The sequence below is a fragment of the Lissotriton helveticus genome, chromosome 9, assembly GCF_964261635.1.
Source record: "Lissotriton helveticus chromosome 9, aLisHel1.1, whole genome shotgun sequence".
In the NCBI taxonomy this organism is placed as follows: Eukaryota; Metazoa; Chordata; class Amphibia; order Caudata; family Salamandridae; genus Lissotriton; species Lissotriton helveticus.
In genome coordinates, this window is record NC_136070.1 from 60,087,787 (window position 1) to 60,110,007 (window position 22,221).

Below are 22,221 nucleotides of genomic sequence, written 5' to 3' on the forward strand. Positions count from 1 at the left end.
CTCCGGCGCCGTCCCCGGTCCCACCTTCGTTCCTGTTCCAGCGCCGGGACGGCCCCGATGGGCGCCACTCCAGACGTCGTTTGGAGAGTTTCACTTCTATGAACAGGCCCCATTAGTTGAGAACCCTGAGTTTCAGGAGATGGGTGATGAAGAGGACTGGGAGGGGTCTGAGGACCCTCTGACCAGAGAGTGTCAGTCTCATGAGGACTGGGCAGGAGACCTTGGGGAGGCCAGTGGCCTGGACACCTCTCCTGACACTGGTTTTGTCTCCCCTCCTACCGTGGCTTCGGAGGAGGGGGCGACCTACAGTGTGGTGCTGATGAGGGCTGCCAAGGCCTTGGGCCTTGAGCTCCCCGTCGCGGCCTTGAGGACTAATCTCCTCACTGAGCTCCTTAAACCGCAGTCAAGCTCGGCCGAGCCTCTGCTGCCCTTTAATGAGGCCTTGACCGACGTTCTTCTGGGAACTTGGTCCAAGCCCGCTACAGGTTCGCCTGTAGATAGGAACGTGGCCAGACGCCACCGCCCAGCCCCGGGCGACCCATGTTTCCTGTCCACCCACCCCACCCCCGAGAGCCTGGTCATCCAGGCCTCCAATTCCCAGACCGCGTTCCCGTCGGCCCCGCCGGACAGGGAATCCAAGAGGTATGAGCAGTATGGTAAAAAGATCTTCTCATCCCTTAGTCTGGGTCTGCGGTCTTCCAACACCGTATGCCTCTTGGGCCGTTACACCCACTCTCTGTGGGATACGGTCGCGGAAGTGCTGCCGGAGTGTCCGTTGGAGGTACGGGCCAAACTCGGCCAAGCCCTTGTGGAGGGCCGGGATGCAGCCAAATATTCCATCAGGTGTGGGCTGGATACCACCGACTCGCTAGGTAGAGCGATGGCAACGACGGTGGCGGTCAGACGCCACGCCTGGCTGAGGTCCGCCAACTTTTCGGCCGATGTCCAGAACACGCTCATGGACATGCCGTACAATTGCCGTCGCCTCTTTGGCGACAAAGCAGACCATGCGCTTGAGCGCTTTAAGGACTCCAGGGCTACGGCCAAGTCCTTGGGCCTCTCGGCCCCGCGCCAGCAATCGGCTGCTTTTCACTCCTTTCGTGGCCACGGAAGGGGTGCGCCCACACGTGCCGCCAGCCACGCTCCGCAGGGCAATACCCAACGCGGTGGCGGCCGTGGGAACCGCTGTCCAGGCAGTCGGGGGCAACGGTGAGGTCAGTCCACACCTTCCCCGCAGCATCCGCCTCAAAACCCTCATAGTCCGTGCTTTCAGGCCCATGTGACGCCAGTGGGGGGCAGGGTTCGCCATCACCACCTCCACTGGCGCACTGTCACATCGGACAGGTGGGTGCTGCAGATCGTCCGAAGGGACTACTCCCTCCCCTTTGAGGCGACTCCTCCAGCCATGCCACCGCAGAACCACCGTGTATCGGGGGATCATTTGCGACTTCTGCAGGAGGAAGTTACGGCCCTCTTGGCCAAGGGGGCCATTGAGCGCGTTCCTGGGCCAGAAGTAGGGTGTGGTTGTTACTCCCACTACTTTCTGGTACCCAAGAAGGGCAAAGGGGGCCTACGCCCTATCTTGGATCTACGAAACGTCAACGGCTTCCTCCGGAAGGAGAAGTTCAAAATGCTGACACTGGCTCAGGTCTTAGCTGCCCTGGACCCAGGAGACTGGATGGTAGCGTTGGACTTGCAGGACGCTTATTTCCACATCCCCGTCCTGCCTGCCCACCGGCGCTACCTGCGGTTCATGGTTGGCCACGAGCACTTTCAGTTTACCGTGCTCCCCTTCGGCCTTACCAGCGCCCCACGGGTGTTCACGAAGGTGATGGCGGTGGTCGCAGCTCATCTGCGCAGGTTGGGGGTTTCAGTCTTCCCCTACCTCGACGACTGGTTGTTGAAGACGGGCTCGCCCCAGACAGTCGTCAGCCACCTCCAGACTGCGGCAGACCTCCTGCACCAGCTGGGGTTCTCCATCAATGTGCCAAAGTCACACCTGTGTCCCTCTCAGAAGCTCCTCTTCATCGGAGCGGTTCTCGACTCGGCGCGGTTTCGGGTTTATACACCCGAACAGCGGGTCCGGGATATTCAGGCTCTGATTCCCATCTTTCAGCCGTTATCCCGGGTCTCGGTCAGGTTGACGCTGCGGCTTCTGGGGCTGATGTCCTCCTGCATCCTACTGGTGCATCACGCCAGGTGGCGGATGCGGGCTCTGCAGTGGGACCTGAAGTTTCAGTGGGCCCAGCATCAGGGCAACCTATCCGACCACGTCCTGATCTCGGAGGGCACTGCGAGACAGCTGCAGTGGTGGCTCACGGACCGCGATTGGGTCAGCGGCAGATCCCTCTCCCTTCCCCAACCGGAGCACGTAGTTGTGACGGACGCGTCCCTCCAGGGCTGGGGAGGCCACATGGGAGAGGCGGAGATCAGAGGCCTCTGGTCTCCGGCGGAGGCCCGGCTCCACATCAACCTGTTGGAGCTCCGGGCGATTCGTCTGGCACTTAAAGCATTCCTCCCCTCTGTCCGGGGGAGTGTAGTGCAGGTGTTCACGGACAACACCACCGCCATGTGGTACTGCAACAAACAAGGCGGGGTGGGGTCGTGGACCCTTTGCCAGGAGGCTCTTCACCTTTGGCAGTGGCTGGAACGCCAGGGCGTGACCCTGGTGGCTCAACACCTGGCAGGTTCTCTGAACCCCAGGGCGGACGAGCTCAGCCGTCGGTGCATGATGGATCACGAATGGAGTCTGAACTCGGACGTGGCTCAAGGCCTCTTTCAGCGATGGGGAGAGCCTTGGTTAGATCTATTCGCCACCGAAGAGAACACGCAATGTCATCAGTTCTGCGCGTTGGAATTTCCAAGGCGGCACTCGCTCGGAGACGCTTTTCGTCGCGAGTGGAGTTGCGGTCTGTTGTACGCCTTTCCGCCTATACCACTTCTGCCCAGAGTGCGGAAGAAGATCAAGCGCGACCGGGCCCAAGTCATCCTTGTGGCTCCGGACTGGGCGTGAAGGTACTGGTATCCAGAGCTACTCAGTCTGTCAGTCGATCCCCCGGTTCGTCTGCCTCTTCAGGAGGACCTTCTGTCGCAGCAGCAGGGGACGGTCCTCCACCCGAACCTGTCCAGTCTCCCCCTCCATGCTTGGAGATTGAGCGGCGACAGTTGAGGCCATTTGACTTGCCTCCTGAAGTTTGTAACATCATTCTGGCAGCCAGGCGTCCCTCCACAAAGTCGGTATACGCCTGCAGGTGGAACAGATTTGTGGCATGGTGCACAGCAAAGGCTGTGGATCCTCTCAATGCCCCTCTTTCTGAGGTTCTTCTCTTCCTTCTTTCTCTTGCCCAGCAGGGCTCTGCTCTGGGCACTATCAAGGGCTACCTTTCTGCCCTTTCAGCCTTTCTCAGGCTGCCTGATCAACCTTCTTTATTCAAGTCCCCTATTGTAAATAGATTTTTTAAGGGCATCACACACACGTTTCCTCCTGTTCTGTTTGTGATGCCTCAGTGGGACTTAAACCTGGTTCTTACATTTCTGATGTGCGCTCCCTTTGAGCCACTTCACAACTGTCCTCTTCGGCTTCTGACTTTGAAGACAGCTTTCCTGGTTGCCATCACCTCTGCCAGGAGAGTGAGTGAGCTCCAGGCCCTTTCTTGTACTCCACCTTTCCTTTCTGTCCATCCGGACAAAGTGGTGCTGCGTACCAAACCTTCTTTCCTGCCCAAGGTTGTCACGGCCTTCCACATCGGGCAGTCTATCACCTTGCCAACCTTCTTCCCGCCACCGCATCCCTCTAAAGAGGAAGAGCGGCTCCACCGTCTGGACCCAAAACGTGCGCTCTCGTTTTACTTGGATCGCACACGCCAGTTCCGGGTGGATGACCAACTCTTTGTTGGTTACGTGGGCGCTAAGAAGGGGAAAGCGGTGCACAAGAGGACCATCTCCTGGTGGATCATCTTGTGTATCCAGGCATGCTACTCCTTGGCTAGGAAGGTGCCCCCGGTTGGATTGCGGGCTCATTCTACCCGAGCAACGGCGGCTACCACTGCCCTGGGCAGGGGTGTGCCCTTACAAGACATCTGTCAGGCAGCTACGTGGGCATCGCTGCACACGTTTGCAAGACACTACTGCCTGGACAGCCAAGTCCAGAGGGATGGCTTCTTTGGCCGTTCCGTCCTCCGGGACTTTCTGGTGTGATTATTGGTTCGCAGACCCACCACCGGGGTTGGTATTGCTGGGGTATCTATTCTAAGGTAAGGAATCTAATACTAACGTGTCTCTTTCAGATGCACAAGTTACTACTTGTGTAACGATATATCTGTAAGAGACATTAGTTAGTTTTAGATTCCTTACCGACCCACCCATCCTCCCCGTTCTGCGAACCAATATCTAGGGTTAGGGTTGTCCCCTTTCAGGGCCCTAGTTTCAATGGCACCAGTGTTGGTTTTTAACATGGCTCTGCGTTTCTGGAGCGGAAAAGCTGTGTCTAAGAACTGACGTCAGCACGCGGAGGCGGCGTCTAAGTACTCCGACGACGTCATCACGGCACCCACGACGCCGACGACGGACGCGGAGCCGCAGACGACGCCTACAGACGCGCAAGGGTACTGCTACGCAAAAATTTCCGGATCCAGTCTGACGCCTGGGGATATTCTAAGGTAAGGAATCTAATACTAACTAATGTGTCTTACAGATATATCGTTACACAAGTAGTAACTTGTGCAACAGGGATCCAGATGGGTCCAGATGCTGATGACCAGTGATGGGGAAAAGGTAACACGACCACTGGATATAGCAAACTTATTTGCAGATCACTTCGAGAAGGTTTATACCCCCTCGACAGCCTATACAGCTGACAACTCCCGTCAATTACTCCAGGACAGTAACGTTCCCCGTCTATCAAACATAGAGAGGGATGCGATGGATGCCGACCTCTCCACGGAAGAGATTGGCAAGGCCCTGGGACAGCTTAAATAAGGAAAGGCCATGGGACCCAACAGTGTACCAGTAGAATTTTTAAAAGCGATGGCCTCCTTGACTGTTCCTCATTTGAAAGCCATGTATGATGAGAGCTTGGAGGTGGGTCAGCTGCCTCTGGATCAGCGCCTGGCCTCGATCGTTGTTATCCACAAGCAGGGTAAACCAAAAGACGTGTGCAGTTCTTACAGGCCGATCTCTTTGATTAATGCAGAGACAAAGGTATTGGCTAAAGTATTGACTAATAGGTTAATGTCTGTTATTATAACTGATCCATCCAGATCAATCCGGCTTTATGCCAGGGCGTAACACGGCTCTCAATTTGCGTTGTGTGCATAATGTGATGGCAAGAAGGCAGTACATTGAGGAAGATGTGGCGATCCTTTCTCTTGATGCCTCTATGGCATTCGATTCCATAGAGTGGCCATATTTATTTAAGGTGTTACGGGGAGCGGGGCTAGGACCCAAATATGTGGCCTGGGTAAGACTGATATATACGGGAGTGCTGGGGCAGGTGAAGGTTAATGGTTTCACTGCCCGACCATTCGAACCCCGCAGGGGCACAAGGCAGGGATGCCCGCTGTCCCCGCAGAATTTTGCCCTTGTGTTGGAGCCACTGGTGGCCTGGATACGTAGAGACGTGATGATGCGTGGCCTGCACTGGGCAGATGAGGTGGAAGATTGTATATCGCTGTACGCAGACGATATCCTACTGTATTTGTCATCCCCGTGCAAGTCTATTAGTGTAGTATTAGACATATTTACAAACTTTGGTAAATACTCAAGTTATGCAATGTAAATGTTAATAAATTTATAGAGCGCAACTAAACCCGACGGCATCAAGGCGCTAAAATTGGCATAAATCAGTCCTGTTCATGCTGACAGGGGAAACGCCACGCCTCCCACCACGGTGTGCATTATCGGTGGTAACAGACGGTTTCCGCTACCTGAGGATCTTTATTACTCCGGTCCCATCCAGATTCTTCGATTCAAATTTGACCCCGCCTCTGGCCAGATTACGGGCAGACGTGAAACACTGGAGGACTCTACCTCTAACGTTGGTGGAGAGGGCGGCATTGTTTAAGATGTTAGCCCTTCCACGATTTCTTTATGTCCTCCAAAATTGCCCCCACAGAATCCCAGACTCATACTTCAAAGCGGTAGAGAGGTTACCACATTACTGTGGGATGGGAGAGCCCCTAGAATTGCTCTACAGAAATTGACAAAAGGATAGTACGACGGGGGCATAGCCCTTCCTGACTTACGACGGTACTATTGGGCGTCACAATTAGTGACAGTCAACCATTGGGTGTATTTCCCCCCGGACGAATCGGCATATGCTCTGGATAGATATCAAACCGACCGCTTGGGATATATGGGGGCTCTCTACACTTCTGATAAGAAGATTTTGGGGAAATTCTTTGGACCAATCACGCATACCCTTGACATTTGGCGTTTGGTCACGGCTCGACTGGGCTGGGCCAACACTCTCTCGCTAGCCACGCCGTTGTGGTTTACGCCGAAGTTGGGAAGACTGGGATACCATCCTGAATTTGATAAATGGGACCTCATAGGGATATCCACAGTGAAAAATATGGTCCAGACAGGGGCAGTTTTGACCTTAAGAGAGGTACAGGACAAATATCAGTTATCCCAAGGAGAATCGTATAGATATTTACTAATCAGACACGCTCTACACACAGCCTTTCCATCCCTCGCAGACATTCCAGAGTCGTCGCCGCTGGAAGATCGCCTGCTCGATGGACCCCTCAGATCTAAGGCAATCTCTCTAACCTATAAGAAATTAAGCAATAACCTCCCAGATTCATTCTCGAAACTCAGGGATCCATAGCAGGAAGACTTGGGCCCTCTAGAGGACGAAGACTGGCAGAAGGCACTAATGTCCCCGCGTGAGGCGGCCATACCTCAGAGACTTCGCCTGATCCAACTTAAAATACTTCACCGATCATATTTCACTGGTGTGTTACTGGCTAAAATAGGGACCAGGCCTGATGACGGATGTGTAAAGGGCTGCAGCCAACGGGCCACATATTATCATTCTCTATGGAAATGCCCCAAGGTACACCCATTGTGGGAGGGAGCCACGACTCACATGTTTAAGGCCCTGGCTAAAGATATACAATTGACGCCACTTCTGGGGCTACTAAACATCTGGGAGACCACTGACTTAACAGAGACCGAACAACAGTTCACAACACTGGGGTACACTCTGGTGAAGAGAGAAATAGCCAAGGGTTGGGAAGACCAGAACTCCCCCGTATCAACCTATGGGTTAGGGAAATGTATAGATGCATGTTGGCGGAGACAGAGGTCAACAAGGCAAGGGGCTACCCAAAGAAATGGGACAGGAAATGGTCACACTGGAACAAATACAGGGGAGATCTTTGTGTCTCACCCACGGTGGAAATGGAATTGCGTAGACAGGAGAGGATGATAGGAAATGTATCCTAAGTAACTATGTATAATGTTGAACTGAAATTTGCGGATAATGTACAAGATGCCGTTCAATCATGTAATGTACTTCTGATTGCCTTCAATAAACAAAGTTTAAAAAAAAAACCTCACAAATGCCTTTATTGTAAGAATCAGCCATGGAAGCTACAGCCTAGCACAGTGGACAGACAAATCAAAGTAAAAAGCATCAATCTTCATCTTCTAGTGGATAATCCACTATTAATTACATATAATGACCCCATCCATCCTTCAATGTTATTACCCATTCCTTTAGGTTTCATATCTTAGAACGATGTGAAAAATGGGTGTTGATTATTGTGAGGATACTCTGTGAGGAAATGCCTCTTTATGTATGGACACCCCCACATTTCAACGGCTGATGCTGGGTTTTCGACATCTGAGAGTGCACTGAGGCTAGCTAACCAGTTCCCAGTCCCTGATAAATGGTACCCTGGTACCTGTAAGTTAGAGGGTTACACCAGGCAAAACAAGTCCCCCAGTCCGCCACTGCAGGCTGGTAGAGCAGTCATGCACTACTAGCCCGACAAGCCACCACTTAAGAAAAAATGTAGTGCTTATATAGCGCACGTATCACCCCTGAAAGGGGTCTCAAGGCGCTGTACACATACTGCTGTGGAACCCTTCCTGGCCTTTCCCTGTGAAGTGCCCACTCCTGTGCATCCCCAAGGTGAGGCCAGGCATCCTAGCGCTGTTGGGGCCGTTGTGGAGATTAAGCAAGCTATTGCCCAGAGTTGCAGAGTGGGACCCATGATTAGAATAGGCACCGAGGCGAGAATTATCAGGTCCGGGGAAATTGAGCCCAAGACCCGCCGAGGCGGGAATTGAACTCTGGTCCGGGCCAGACCTCTGCATCAGGGTCTGCCGCTCTAACCATTGAGCCACACTTCCCCAGAACATGTGTGTAGGACATGTGATTTACATGACCTGGCACTAAGACACGCATAAGTACCATTTTACTGTAGAAAGACTTGGTTGCCCAATTGGCAAGTGTAGGGTTACACACTCATCCCTAACTGTGCTAACTCCTGACATGTGCAATCAAAGTGGGCATTCCAAGGTATCAAACAACTTGTTACATTAAGCCCAACGTGTATCTCAAGTCAAAATGAATATAACTTATTGCAGTGCACAGCTCTAGCATAGCTGCCACTTTGTTGCCTTTATAAGTCCTCTGCCTTCCAGGCCACACATAGAGCCTGGCCCGCGAGACACCATTCTGCTCTCCTTGAGCAACCTGCTAATGACTCTCACAAAGAAGAACAATGAGGATTTGCAGGCCAGGAAGGTATCAACTCCCTCCTGCAAGAAGCCACTTGGGTGTTAGCCCCAAAAGGCGAAACTACATTGTCAAGCACAAAAAGATGCTGCGTCCACAAGACAAATTTCTGCCCTCCTGCAGAGACGTGCTAACAACTCCCAGGAAGGAAAAGAATGAGGATTGTGGGCCAGGGAGGTGTCATCTCCTTCCTGCTGGAAGCCACTTGGGTTTTAGTCCTAAAAGGCAGGCTTCAAAGGTGAAGCCTCCTTTGAAGGGCGGATGTTTAGCACCAGGGGGGAGAGCTGCCCCATTGTTGAGGTAAACAGGCTGGCAATGAAAGCAGACCAGTTGCCAAACCTGTTTTCCTAAGGACATGTAGGCCTGAAGTAGCCACCCCCCGTGGCTGAGCTAGTGAGATCTGTACACTAGGCAAGAGGTCTTATCTTAGGAGTGGGCAGAACGGTGCATCCTGAGATAACCAGATGCCACACTCAACTGGAAGTGGTCACCAAGTGTGAGGGATCTTTGTAGCCCATTGGTTATTAACCTCATTCTGCCCTGAGGCACTTTCCGAGCATAAATGGGGCACCCCTGGCAACCAGACCTCACATACCCATGCATCAAAAACACAGCAAGTACAGTTTGCCATTTCTAGCGGTACACTAAGTGAAACTTGGTAAGATGTACCACGTTTTTTTACATCAGTATTGTGAAATCACAGGCAACAAAGGACATTGCCCTCTCACTAGTGGTGATAAAATAACAGATAGTAAGGCCGCATCGCACCAAAAAGGTTGTAATGAAAGACAAGGGTAGCAAATATAGAATTTTTAAAATCACATTTCATCAAATGTACGCATGTTTATGAACTAATACAAGAACTCTTTTCACTTGTATTTTTTATTCTCTCCACTTACAGATCCTATTAGGGGTGTGATTGCAGAACCCATCATACCTACAAGTAACAGGTGGAGTAATCAGATATACAACTTGTATAAAATAAAAAGGGATTTAGTACATGGATCCGAAAGTCCTGACAAAACCCGGGAGAGTCACGCAATCCGTCCGAAACATGTCAACCTTTACGCAGAACGGAGGGGTGATGGGTGCTTAATACACTCACCTCACCACCATCCTTTTGTAGGGAGATACCTTTTAACCCTAACAAGGGAATCCAGGAATAAATCTATTATGAGGATATCCCTTAGTTAGTTTTAGACTTACTATCTGCACTTATAATTTTCTGGAGGATCATTTCCCTTTTCTTTGTGTTTGTTTTGTCTTCCCCACCCTATTGCTCCACTTCTAGCGTTGGTCTGCACAGAGGTGTCGCAGCAGCCCTATGATGAAGCATGCCAAAATTTGTTCTGGGTGAGGGCAGTTTTTACAAAACCTTGCACTTCGCTACACTTTGTACATTATCTATCTGAAAGAGACACGTTAGTGATAGATTCCTTACCTTAGAATATCCCCAGGCGTCAGACTGGATCTGGAAAGTTTTGCTTAGCAGTACCCCTGCGCGTCAGTAGGTGGCGTCCTGCGGCTTCGTGTCCGTCACTGGCGTCGTCAGTGCCGAGACGACATCACTGAGGTTTCTTAGGCCCCACCCATGCGTGCTGAAGTCAGTTCTTTCTTTTACTGCGCCGAAAGCGCAGATCTGGATTGAGCACATACCTCAGTCATTTTTTGACTACTCTAATGAGACTTTTTGTCTCCTCTTGTCTCCTGGTGCACGTAGGGATGCCCGGATTTAAGTCTTGTGGGTCATGCCGCAGTAACATGTCGGTGGCGGACCCACATGATGTGTGCCTCTACTGCCTGGGGAACAATCATGACTCCCGGGACTGTCGAGACTGTTGAGCCATGGCCTTGTAGGAGCGACGCCGGAAGTTGCTGGAGGTCCGGCATTCCTCTCACCACCGCTCCGGGGCTAGGGGCCGTTCATGAGACAGCTCGCGGGACCGGAGCCGTCGCTCCTCGGGCTCTAAGTCTTTGCCTTCAGATTCCAGTAAGCAATGCCATAAAAAGAAGTCGGAGAAGCGTGTTCACTCTCCGACATCCCCCTGTCGCTCCCCGCAGGCAGACAAGGGGGGCAGGGGCGTCCAGATCTTGTTGGCCCAGTGGCTCCGCCACCGGCACCAGCTCCGGCCCTGGTGCCACAAGGTGCAGCGCCGCCGGCTCCGGCCCCAGCGCCGCCCTTGGCTCTGCCCCAGGCTCTGCACTGGGTGCCGTTCATCCCACGCCTGCCTCGGTTCCCGGACCATTTTGTTACTGCCTGGGATCCGAATTGTGATGCTGCTCCAGCTCCGCCCTGGCTGGCGCCGTTTTCGGCACTATTCCTGATGCCGCTTGTCCCTTCTCCGGCTCCGGCACTGCCGCCGTGACTGGCTCCCTCTACACCGGAGCCGGACGAGGACTGGGACGGGTCCGAGGACCCCCTTGCCCGGCAGTGTGACTCCGAGAAAGAATGGGTGGACGAACTTGAAGATGCGGGCGAACTTGATGTGTCTTCTGACCCAGGGTTTGCCTCTCCTCCACCTACTATGGAGGAGGGTGCTTCCTACACTGTGGCGCTGTGTTGGGCTGGGGAAGCTCTCAATCTCGACCTCCCTACGGTGGCCCTTAAAACCAACCTCCTACGGAGGTGCTCCAGACGGCATCTGCGTCGTCAGAGCCCCTGCTCCCTTTCAATGAGGCCCTCACCGAAGTCCTCTTGGGCACTTGGTTGCGACTGGCCACGGGGGCGCCGGTGGATAAAAACGTCGCTAGGCGTCATCGCCTGGCGCCTGGTGATCCCGCCTTCTTGACCACTCACCCCATGCCTGAGAGCCTGGTCATTCAGGCCTCGACGTCGCAGAGTGCCTTTCCCACCGGATAAGGACTCTAAAAGGCTAGACCAATTTGGCAAGAGGTTGTTCTCCTCAGCCAGCTTGGGGCTGTGGTCGGTTAACACTGCCTGCTTATTGGGCCGTTACTCCCACGCAGTGTGGGATTTGGTAGCTCAGGTCTAGGCTGTCCTTTCTCAAGAGATTGCGGCAAAGTTTGCCATCAGGTGTGGTTTGGACACCGCTGATTCGTTGGGCAGGGCAATTTCCACGACTGTGGCGTTGCAGCACCACTCCTGGTTGCGTTCCACTGGGTTCTCACCCGATGTCCAGGGCTCGCTCATGGACATGCCCTTTGATGGCTCCCGCCTCTTTGGCGATAAGGCCGACAATGCCCTGGAGCGCTTTAAAGACTCTTGGTCCACGGCCAAGTCTTTGGGTCTTTACACAAAGAACCCTGCCACGCCTGGGTTTCGTTCCTTTCGTGGCCAGGGCAGGGGCACCCAAGCCCGCTCCTCCAGCAAACCTGTTTAGAACCAGCCTCAGCGCGGCTGTGGATTCCGCTGGGGTGGGTCTGGTAACCAGCGCGCGGGTCAGTCCACCTCTACCCCCGCTGCCTCCACCTCTAAGCCTTCCTAATCCGAGCTTCGGGGAGCACCCCATGCCGGTGGGTGACAGGGTCCTCCACCACCTCCACCACTGGCGCGAAATTACATTGGACAAGTGGGTGCTGCAGATAATCTGCCAAGGTTACGCACTCCCCTTTCTGTCCTCCCCTCCGGCCATGCCACCTCGGTACCACCGCATGTTGGGGGATCATTTGGCTCTTCTCCGTCAGGAAGTCGGGGCCCTCATGGCCAAGGGGGCTATCGAGTGCGTTCCCAGTCAGCAAGTAGGGAGTGGTTGTTATTCCCACTACTTTCTGGTCCCCAAGAACGACAAAGGGGGCCTGCGCCCCATCTTGGACCTCCAGGATGTCAATTGCTTCCTCCGGAAGGAGAAATTCAAGATGCTGACTCTGGCCGAGGTCCTGACTGCCCTGGACCCTGGAAACTGGATGGTAGCGTTGGACTTGCAAGACGCTTATTTTCACATCCCCGTCCTGCCGGCACTACCTGCGGTGCACGGTAGGCCAGGAGCATTTTCAGTTTTCCGTGCTCCCCTTCTGCCTTACCAGTGCCCCTCGGGTGTTCACGAAGGTGATGACGGTGGTCGCAGCTCATCTGCGCAGGTCAGGGGTGTCATTCTTCCCCTACCTTGAGAACTGGCTGTTGAAGGCGGGCTCGCCCCAGGCAGTCGTCACCCACCTCCAGACTACGGCCGACCTCTTGCATTGGCTGGGGTTCTCCATCAATGTGCCGAAGTTGCACCTGAGTCCCTCTCAGAAGCTCCCCTTCATCGGAGCGGTTCTGGATTTGACGCTGTTTTGGGTTTATCCTCCCGAGCTGCGAGTCGGGATATTCAGGCTATGATTTCGCTCTTTCAGCCTCTATCCCGGGTTTCTGTCAGGCTGAAATTCCGGCTTCGGGGCCTGATGGCCTCCTGTATCCTGCTGGTGGCACATGCCAGATGGCATATGCGGGCTCTGCAGTGGGACCTGAAGTTCCAGTGGGCACAGCATCAGGGCAACCTGTCTGATCACGTCCAGATCTCGGAGGGCGCTGCACAACAGTTGCAGTGGTGGCTCACGAATCGCGATTGGATCAGTGGCAGATCCCTCTCCCTTCCCCAACCGGAGCACACATTGGTGCCGGGGAGGTCACCTGGGAGAGGCGGAGATCAGAGGCCTCTGGTCTCCAGCGGAGTCCTGGCTCCATATCAACCTTCTGGAGCTGTGGGCGATCCGGCTTGCACTGAAGGCATTCCTTCCCTCTGTCCGGGAAATTGTAGTGCAGGTGTTCACGGACAACACCACCGCCATGTGGGATTGCAACAAACAGGGCGGGGTGGGGTCCTGGACCCAATGTAAGGAGGCTCTATGCCTCTGGGCATGGTTGGACCATCAAGGCATTACCTTGGTGGTTTAACACCTGGCAGGTTCTCTGAATGCCAGGGCGGACAAACTCAGCCGCCGGTGCATGGTGGATCACGAATGGTGTCTGAACTTGGACGTGGTGCAAGGTCTCCTTCTGCAGTGGGGAGAACCTTGGTTAAATCTATTCGCCACCGAAGAGAACTTGCAATGTCATCAGTTCTGCGCGTTGGAATTTCCAAGGCAGCACTCGCTCGGCGACGCTTTTCGTCGCGAGTGGAGCTGCGGTCTATTGTACGCCTTTCTGCCTATACCACTTCTGCCCAGAGTGCTGAAGAAGATCAGGCGTGACCGGGCCCAAGTGATTCTTGTGGCTCCGGACTGGGCTCGAAAGAGTATGGTATCCCGAGCTACTCAGTATGAGCATCGATCGCCCAATCCGTCTGCCTCTTCGGGAGGATCTTCTGTTGCAGCAGCAGGGGACGGTCCTCCACCCGAACCTGTCCAACCTCCACCTCCATGCATGGAAATTGAGTGGCGACAGTTGACACCTTTCGATCTTCCTCCCGAAGTCAGTGATGTCATTCTGGCAGGCAGGCGTCCCTCCACCAAAACGGTATACGCCTGCAGGTGGAACAGATTTGTGGCATGGTGCACAGCGAATGCTGTGGATCCCCTTTCTGCCCCTCTTTCTGAGGTTCTTCTGTTCCTTCTCTCTTTGGCCCAGCAGGGCTCTGCTCTGGGCAATATCAAAGGTTATCTTTCGGCCCTCTCTGCCTTTCTACGGCTTCCAGATCAGCCTTCTCTTTTAAGTCCCCGGTTGTTAACCTTTTTCTTAAAGGCATTACGCATACGTTTCCACCCGTACCCTTCATAGTGCCTCAGTGGGACTTAAATCTTGTCTTGACTTTTCTGATGTGCGCTCCCTTTGAGCCCCTTCATAACTGTCCCTCACGTCTTCTCACTCTAAAGACGGCTTTCCTGTTTGCTATCAACTCTGCCAGAAGAGTCAGTGAGCTCCAGGCCCTTTCTTCCAAACCTCCTTTCCTTTCTGTACATCCGGACAAGGTGGTTTTAAGACCCGTTTTCCTTTTCTGCCGAAGTTTGTCACGCCCTTCCAATCGGGCAGACCATCACTTTGCCCACCTTCTTTCCACCTCCGCATCCTTCAAGGGAAGAGGAGAGGCTCCACCGTTTGTACCCGAAACGTGCACTCGCATTCTATCTGCAGCGTAACTAGTAGTTCTGGGTGGATGATCAGCTTTTTGTTGGCCACATGGGCACCAAAAAAGGTCGGGCTGTGCACAAACGGACCATCTCCCAGTGGGTCATTCTGTGCATCAAAGCATGTTACTCCTTGGCCAAGAAGGAGCCGCTTGTGGGGCAACGGCAGCCACTACTGCCTTGGGACTCGGCGTTCCCGTGCAGGACATTTGTCAGGCAGCTATGTGGGCCTCGCTGCACACGTTTACCAAGCACTACTGCCTTGACAGTCAGGTCCGGAAAGACGGCTTCTTTGGCCGTTCTGTGCTCCGTGACTTTCTGGTTTAATCTTGTTCGCAGACCCACCACCGGGGTTGGTATTGCTGGGGTATCTATTCTAAGGTATGGAATCTATCACTAACGTGTCTCTTTCAGATGCACAAGTTACTACTTGTATAACGATATATCTGTAAGAGACATTAGTTAGTGATAGGCTCCTTACCGCCCCACTCATCCTCCCTGTTCTGCGAACTGATTACTAGGGTTAAGGTCATTCCCTTTTAGGGCCCTAGTTTTATGCACCAATTTTCAGTATCTTGCATGGCTCTGCTTTTCGGCGCGGAAACTCGTTTACAGAACTGACGTCAGCGCGCATAGGTGGCGCTTAAGTACCCTCCGTGACGTTGTCTCGGCACTGACGACGCCAGTGACAGACGCGGAGCCGCATGATGCCACCTACTGATGCGCAGGCGTACTGCTAAGCAAAACTTTCCGGATCCAGTCCGACACCTGGGGATATTCTAAGGTAAGGAATCTATCACTAACTAATGTCTCTTACAGATATATCGTTACACAAGTAGTAACTTGTGCATTTTGTCTAGGAGGAACATCGTCCAGACCCTTTTCAGATGAGGCTCAGCTATTGTAGAACTGGGCCATTTCTCACAAGCTAGACATCGCTGTGGAACACCTGCCAGGTTCGCAGAAAGATCAGGCGGATACACTCAGTTGACACCTTTCAGAGTGCCATGATTGTGAACTGCACCAAGACCAGGTGGATTATATATTCAATCTGTGAGGTCATCCCATGAGTAATCTGTTCTTTACTCCGGACAACAGCAAATGCCAGTGCTTCGACAGCAGGTTTTAGCATCCAGGAACAGTGGGCAATGCCCTATCGATCAGTTGGTCCAAAATCTTTGCTTACATTTTTCCTCTGTTTCCCTGATCCCCAGGGAGTTGAGGAAGGAGGAGATGGATCATTGCACCCTGATTGCCATTGCTTCGGCGTTGTCACGCCAATACTGGTGTAGTAATCAACACGTTCACCCATACATCTAATGCTGCAGCCAGAAATTCTCTCCTGTCACCACGGAGAGATTCTCCATCACAACCCCAAGTTGCTGAACTTGACAACATGGTACTGACTACTTCAAATTTGCCCATTTGGATCCAGTGCAAAACTGTAAAAATATTTTGGCTCAGGCCTGAGCTCCATAAACCACAAAGACCTACAATGCCTACATCGCCAAGAGGAAGCGTGTGTGTACCTGGGGCAAGGATAAGGGCCATCATTCACTTCAAATAAAATAAATAAATAAATAAGAGCTCATCAAATTCTCCCGTATTTTGAGGATCTGGCCAAGAGTGGTCTTGAATATTCTTCATTCAGGGTCCATCTGTCTGCAACTTCAAGATTTAAGAGAACTGAGCTTTTGTCATCTACTCTGTGCTCACAACAAATAATAAAGCAGTTAATGAAGGGGCTCTTCAGAGCAGGCCCACCTGTTTGTCAGCCTCTAGTTCCTTGGGAACTTAAAACCATCATCTGTCAGTTGACGCTGCCACCTTTTGACCGATATGTAAGGCACATTTGAAATTCTTCTCATGGAAGACAGCACTTCCTCTTCCTTGACATCTGCAAGAAGAGTGGGAGAAATTCAAGCCTTCGCCATCACAGAACCTTTTCTTTGATTTGCAAAGGACAAAGTAATCTTGAGAACCAATCCCAAGTGTATACCCAAGGTTCCAACTGACATTCTTTTAAATTAAACTGACATTCTCTGATCCTTCTTCCCAAATTCATCAACGTCATCAGAAAGGTTGTTACATTTATTGGACTTATGTATATGTCTCAGACTCTACATAGAGAAACAAAGGACAAACACACATCAGACCAGCTGTTTGTGTCTTTTGAATAGGCCTGAACAAGGGAAAGCTCATAGGCTCTCAGCCTGTATTACCTTTTGTCATGCTAAGGCTAAGCGTCCACTCCAGGGGAGTGTGAGGGCCCATTCCACCAGGAGCATGGCATCAACTGCCGCACTTTATGCTGGGGTGCCTTTGAGAGACATCTGTCATGCAGCCACCTGGCAAAACAGGCACACGTTCATGAAGCATTACTGCCTTGACATGGACGCACAAGCTGACACTGCAGTGGGACAAACAGTCCTGAGAAACCTGTTCCAATAAAGGAGAGCCTACTTCCCGTTTTTTTATGTAATATAATTGTTTACTGCTTGCTATTCTAATTCACACATGTGCATATACAAAAGATCCAATGTTGGAGAAGAAATGAGTTACTTACATGTAATTCTAGTTCTCCAACATTGGTATCTTTTATATATTCACATACAACTCTCTCTCCTATACTCTCCCATACTCTAAGTATCACTGTCTTAGATCAAAACAGGACCTTACATATGAGAAAAGACCATATTGAAAACATAGATCCCTATCCCCGATTATTAGATAGAATACATTTAGATTTTGGACCAGTGTGCCTGTGCAGTGTCAGTGATCTGGCCAAACAGGGCATGAAAAAACTAAAACTGGATCATAGATTCAAAGCTCTCCTGAACAGGGTCCCTCCAAAATGTGTGCTGCCCAGGGCCCTTAAAATCCTTAAGATGTCCCTGCCTTCTGGCACAGTCCATAGCTATGCCCAATAACAAAACCTATTCTGCTAATGGAAGAGTTTCTGTGTGTCGAGCTCTTTAGAGTTTTCCAGGGCCACCAGATCTTATCCTACTTGTTAGATCAGACTAAATCAGGATTGAAACGGACATAAATAAAGTTCATCTGAAAGCAATTTCATACCGTAGACGATCTCCATAAGAGCCATCCTTATGGTTCCAGCGACTCATCAAGGAATTCTTGTAGGGTCCATTTTAAGTTCTTCTGCCATCAAGGACTCCACCAATACCTCACTTGGAAGACAGTAAGTTTATTGACCATAATATTTGTAAGGAGAGTGAGTGAGAAGTAAGGCTGTGCAAAATGTGCATAAAATACTAGCACATAATTACACAAAATGTATTTTCGCTCAAAATGTGTTTTCAAGTCAGTTTTTGAGACAAGGGCACATTTTGCACAAAAAAAGTGCAGAAAAATTAAAAAGCACCACAAACACCAGCCATTCACGTTCTGTTGTTCCTGTGCGTTATCGAGAATGGCTCGTTTGTAGTAATTTTTTATTGGAATGGCTCGTAATTACTTGAATTGGTAAAATGATTTAATTTTGAGAATTGTGCGTACAAACCATATGTTGAAATTTCGAAAATTTCATGGATTACTCATGTCTAAATTACATTTCTGAACCTAGATTCAAGCTTTCACAATCACGGAACTTCACTTACAATTTACCAAGCTCAAGGTTATTCTTAAAACGAATCCAAAGTTCCCATGGAATTTCATGTGAGTGAGCCTATAATATGTAGAGCTGTCTTCTAAAAATCACCATACAGAACATTACATTTGCTCAGTGTCATTATGTGTCTCAAGTTCTACCTAAACAAAATTGAATAATTCAGAAAACAAAACCAGTTGCTAGTCTCCTTCTCTGTTAAGGATGTCTGGTCTCAAAACAAGGAGTTTCTGGATGGATCACTGCAGTGATCGTGTTCTGCCGTCTAAAAGCTGGACGATTACTCACTGGAACACACACAGCCCATTCTTCCAGTTCTATGGCAACATCAACAGTGCTCTATGCAAGGATATTTGCCGAGTAATAACATGAAGAAACAGGCACAACTTGGCAAAGCACTACTGCTTGGAAGCTGGAACAGACAAACACAGTGATGGCACAGGCAGTTCTACATCATCTTTTTAAATAAAGTGTACCTTTCAATTTTATCCCGCATATATTGATGTTTATGGATTTAAGCTGTCAATACAGCTTGCTATTCTACTTCAAGCATGTGAATCTACGGAAGGAAAACGTTGCTTTCCTGTAATTGTTCTCCAGGTTTGTTATCTTTCATACGTACACACGTGGCCCACCCTCCTCTTTAAATAAACGCTCCCCTCATGCACTCCCCTCATGCACATTATGTATTCTAATACTTCTCACCTTTGTTCTAGATATATGATGTGTGAGGACCTCTAGGAGGGTTGAGGCTCTTTGTGCCTCAGTAGACTCCGCAGTGGTGGTACCATAACCGCCTCAGGAGGCTCAGCAGTGGTGGTACCATAACCAATCTGACCTCTATGACCACGCATGTAATTGCCATACAGGCCAAATATTCTACTTAGAGCATAATGTACAATCCTGCAACAGAGCCTTTAATCATTGCATTTAGCAGCTAGGCAATTGAATATCTTTAATATGATTGCAACCTGACAAGGACTTCAGCTTGGGGTATCCAGGATTAGCCCAGGCTTACCTTTTAACCTTTGTACAATGCCTTTGCTGTCTTTTGTCTTAGAGGTCATAAAGAGAGAGTGGCAGGAATGCAAAGTAACAGGTCTCTAAGACCCATGTTTAGTTTCTAAGGCCAAACATTTTTGTTTCTTTGAAATCCCTGTATAGCAAATACAAATCTGTTGAAGAGCTAGGGCTGGAACAAGAAGTCATATCTCTTCTAAAATAGTAAAAGAGTTATCCCTTTCACAACTCCTGGCATTTGGTTTGTGAACTTCCATATCATATCTTCCAGGATTGTATGAACATTTTAAAAGAAGTGTATGCTTCTACCAGGTCCTTTCATAGATAAAATATTTTGAATCTGTAATAGAGTAAAGTACATCAATTAGGGCACGCCAGGAATAGATGGTACTAATCAAGCACCTCTTTCGGCTACAACAAATATGCAGTTCTATTCAATTAAAGTGCAATTAGCTAGGATTTATGGAGATTTTTTTTCCAAACTTCCCCTTTCTCAATTCCTGTAACATAGGAATTCTTAAAAGCCAGTACTTTTCCAGGTTACAGTGGGTCTAGATGAGTGTTCGGTGCCAATTTAATCTCATGCAGTGTCCAAGCTTTTGGGTGCCAGCCTATCAGGAAGGGGACCTCATATGTATCCTTAGGTAATGGAGCTCACAGGGACTGAAACAGTTTGATGTTTTCAGCTTGAAACTCTCTATAAGTCATTACTGTTTCCCCAGAGAAGGCATCATCAACAGCTCCTTCCAACACTTTGTGGACAGGGCTGCTTTGGTAAGGAATTATGTATTCCCCTTTTATAGAAAAAAGAAGCTGCTGGGTATGTTGATGGGCAAGTCAACGTTCACTGTGCCAGCAGGGTCACAATCACCATTACAAGCACCCATCCCTTTTACCAGGGATATGTTTGCAAAATGCACACATTCTCTCAACACAATTGGCTAATTGGAAAAGAGTATTCGAGTGATTGGGGGCTCTCAGTACTTAACATCAGGATAACAGCTTCAATAAACATAATTCCTGGTATATAGCCACATGGTATAACCAAGTGCGTTTTCATTATCTTCTTGTAAGGGACCTGAGGGGACTAGATCCTCGAATAAAGAACATTAGGGGGCCCTTTTAGTTATTATGACTCACATCAGGCTGGGTCTCTGTTTGGAGAGTGCTAAAGTCTGGCAAATAATTAGATTAAATGTCATTGGCCAAATTCAATGGAAGAATCTACAGGGTGAAAACAAAATAATTCATACTGTGGCATCTGGTTACGAGAGCTGTTGAATTGAGGTCCCAAAGGGAGATCTAGGATTCCTGCTTCCTGAGGTCTATAATGTGAAGTAGAATTGGCTGGAGGGATATAGGCTGGCCTGAGGTCAGTTCTGTGTGAGAAGTAGTTGAAAGGAGTTGAGTATAGTTGAAAGTGGGGAGGTGGAGTGCTAGATCAAGGAGAGGGAGTTATGAGTAGTGTGCTAAATGTATTTCTGTAGTTGTCAGAAAGGTTAGGTTTGATTCTACTGGAAGTGAGCTAGGGCAGAGAGACGAGGCTGGGAAAAGAGACAAAGACAGCTATTGAGGGTAAGATTGGACTATGGAAATAAAGAGAATGTGATTGTCAATTTGTTTTGCCACTTTCCTAGAAAAGGCATAGTTATTTCCTTGTGATGTTCAGCAAAATAACTATGCATGCTTGGGAGGATGAGGTTATGTAGTTTAAATATATGTTTATTGCTAAATTTCCTATGGTAATTTTAATAGTTGTGCAAATTACATACACTATTCACACCTGCCCCTGTGGAAATTCTGCGCTATGCGTGGTAGATGAAGTAAAGAATCAGTAAAGCATTCAGGAGAGATATGATGAAGTAGAGAAATGTTTGAACATATGCATTGGTATTGTGCCTGCTGGAATCCTCCGATGATGCGCCCCAAGTGCCGCACATCTATGGAATTTGACCATATTCTGGCATCCTGGAAGTTGATTATAACAAAACAGTTTGTTGAAAGTCTATTTAATTAAACAAGAATCATTAAGAAGTATTTTACTGAGACTTAAGTTGCTGAACCTGTAACATGAATAAAACTCAAAGCAAAGAGTGGAACCAAGGAGAAACATTGCTAAATGAAAAACAACTGTCAAGCTAGTTGTGGCATATAGATCTCGTGAAATATGACAGATCTTCGTCTCCATCCTCCAGGTGGTGGCACTCATCCTTTGCTGGTTCCTTATGATACACTGACGGCTAAAGAGAAGTCAAGAGACAAAGACAAAGCACAGGAGTTATTCAGGTTCCTCCAAGTAAACGGCTATGCTATATCCAGGTAACAGATTTTGTTTCAAATAACTTTATTGTACTTGCCATGTTTGCATTTAGATGTTGAGGTAGTCTACGTAGTTCAAGTACACTAAGTACGTTTATTGAAGTAAATTCAACCTAGTTACAAGAATAACTTCTGCACATAAACCCAGCAAGAGTAATGTTGACACCAACGTAGACCATCCTCATATGTGTTTTAAAAATAGTCTCTAGGGGGATTTGTAGCACAGAGCTCAGCATCCACCATGTTCACCACAAGACAATGGTATTACCTTGGAGACGTAGACAGACTAAGGGAAACAGGTTTACAAAAGCTGTGCTCCTCATCCCTGCACATGGTCACTAGTGTTTAGCTTCTCTTATTCAGACATGGCATACTTTATTTCTCTCTTCTTTCTGTTCCCTTCCCCTTGTCTTCACTTTTTGTCTGATTGATGTTAACTCAGTGTCCCTGCCCACAATGCCAATCTGTGATCTCTCCCTTCAGCCACCATCCTTCTCACTCATTA

The 22,221-nt window shown here is 49.7% G+C and overlaps 1 protein-coding gene across 1 annotated transcript in view; it reads left to right on the forward strand.

Annotated features, from left to right (window-relative positions):
- RYR3 (ryanodine receptor 3) overlaps positions 1–22,221 on the forward strand; it is a 1,933,484-nt gene that overhangs the window by 1,205,997 nt on the left and 705,266 nt on the right. The window contains exon 57 of the mRNA XM_078661960.1: positions 21,593–21,716. Within this exon, the coding sequence (XP_078518086.1) occupies positions 21,593–21,716 (124 nt within the window). The remainder of the gene's footprint in view (positions 1–21,592; positions 21,717–22,221) is intronic.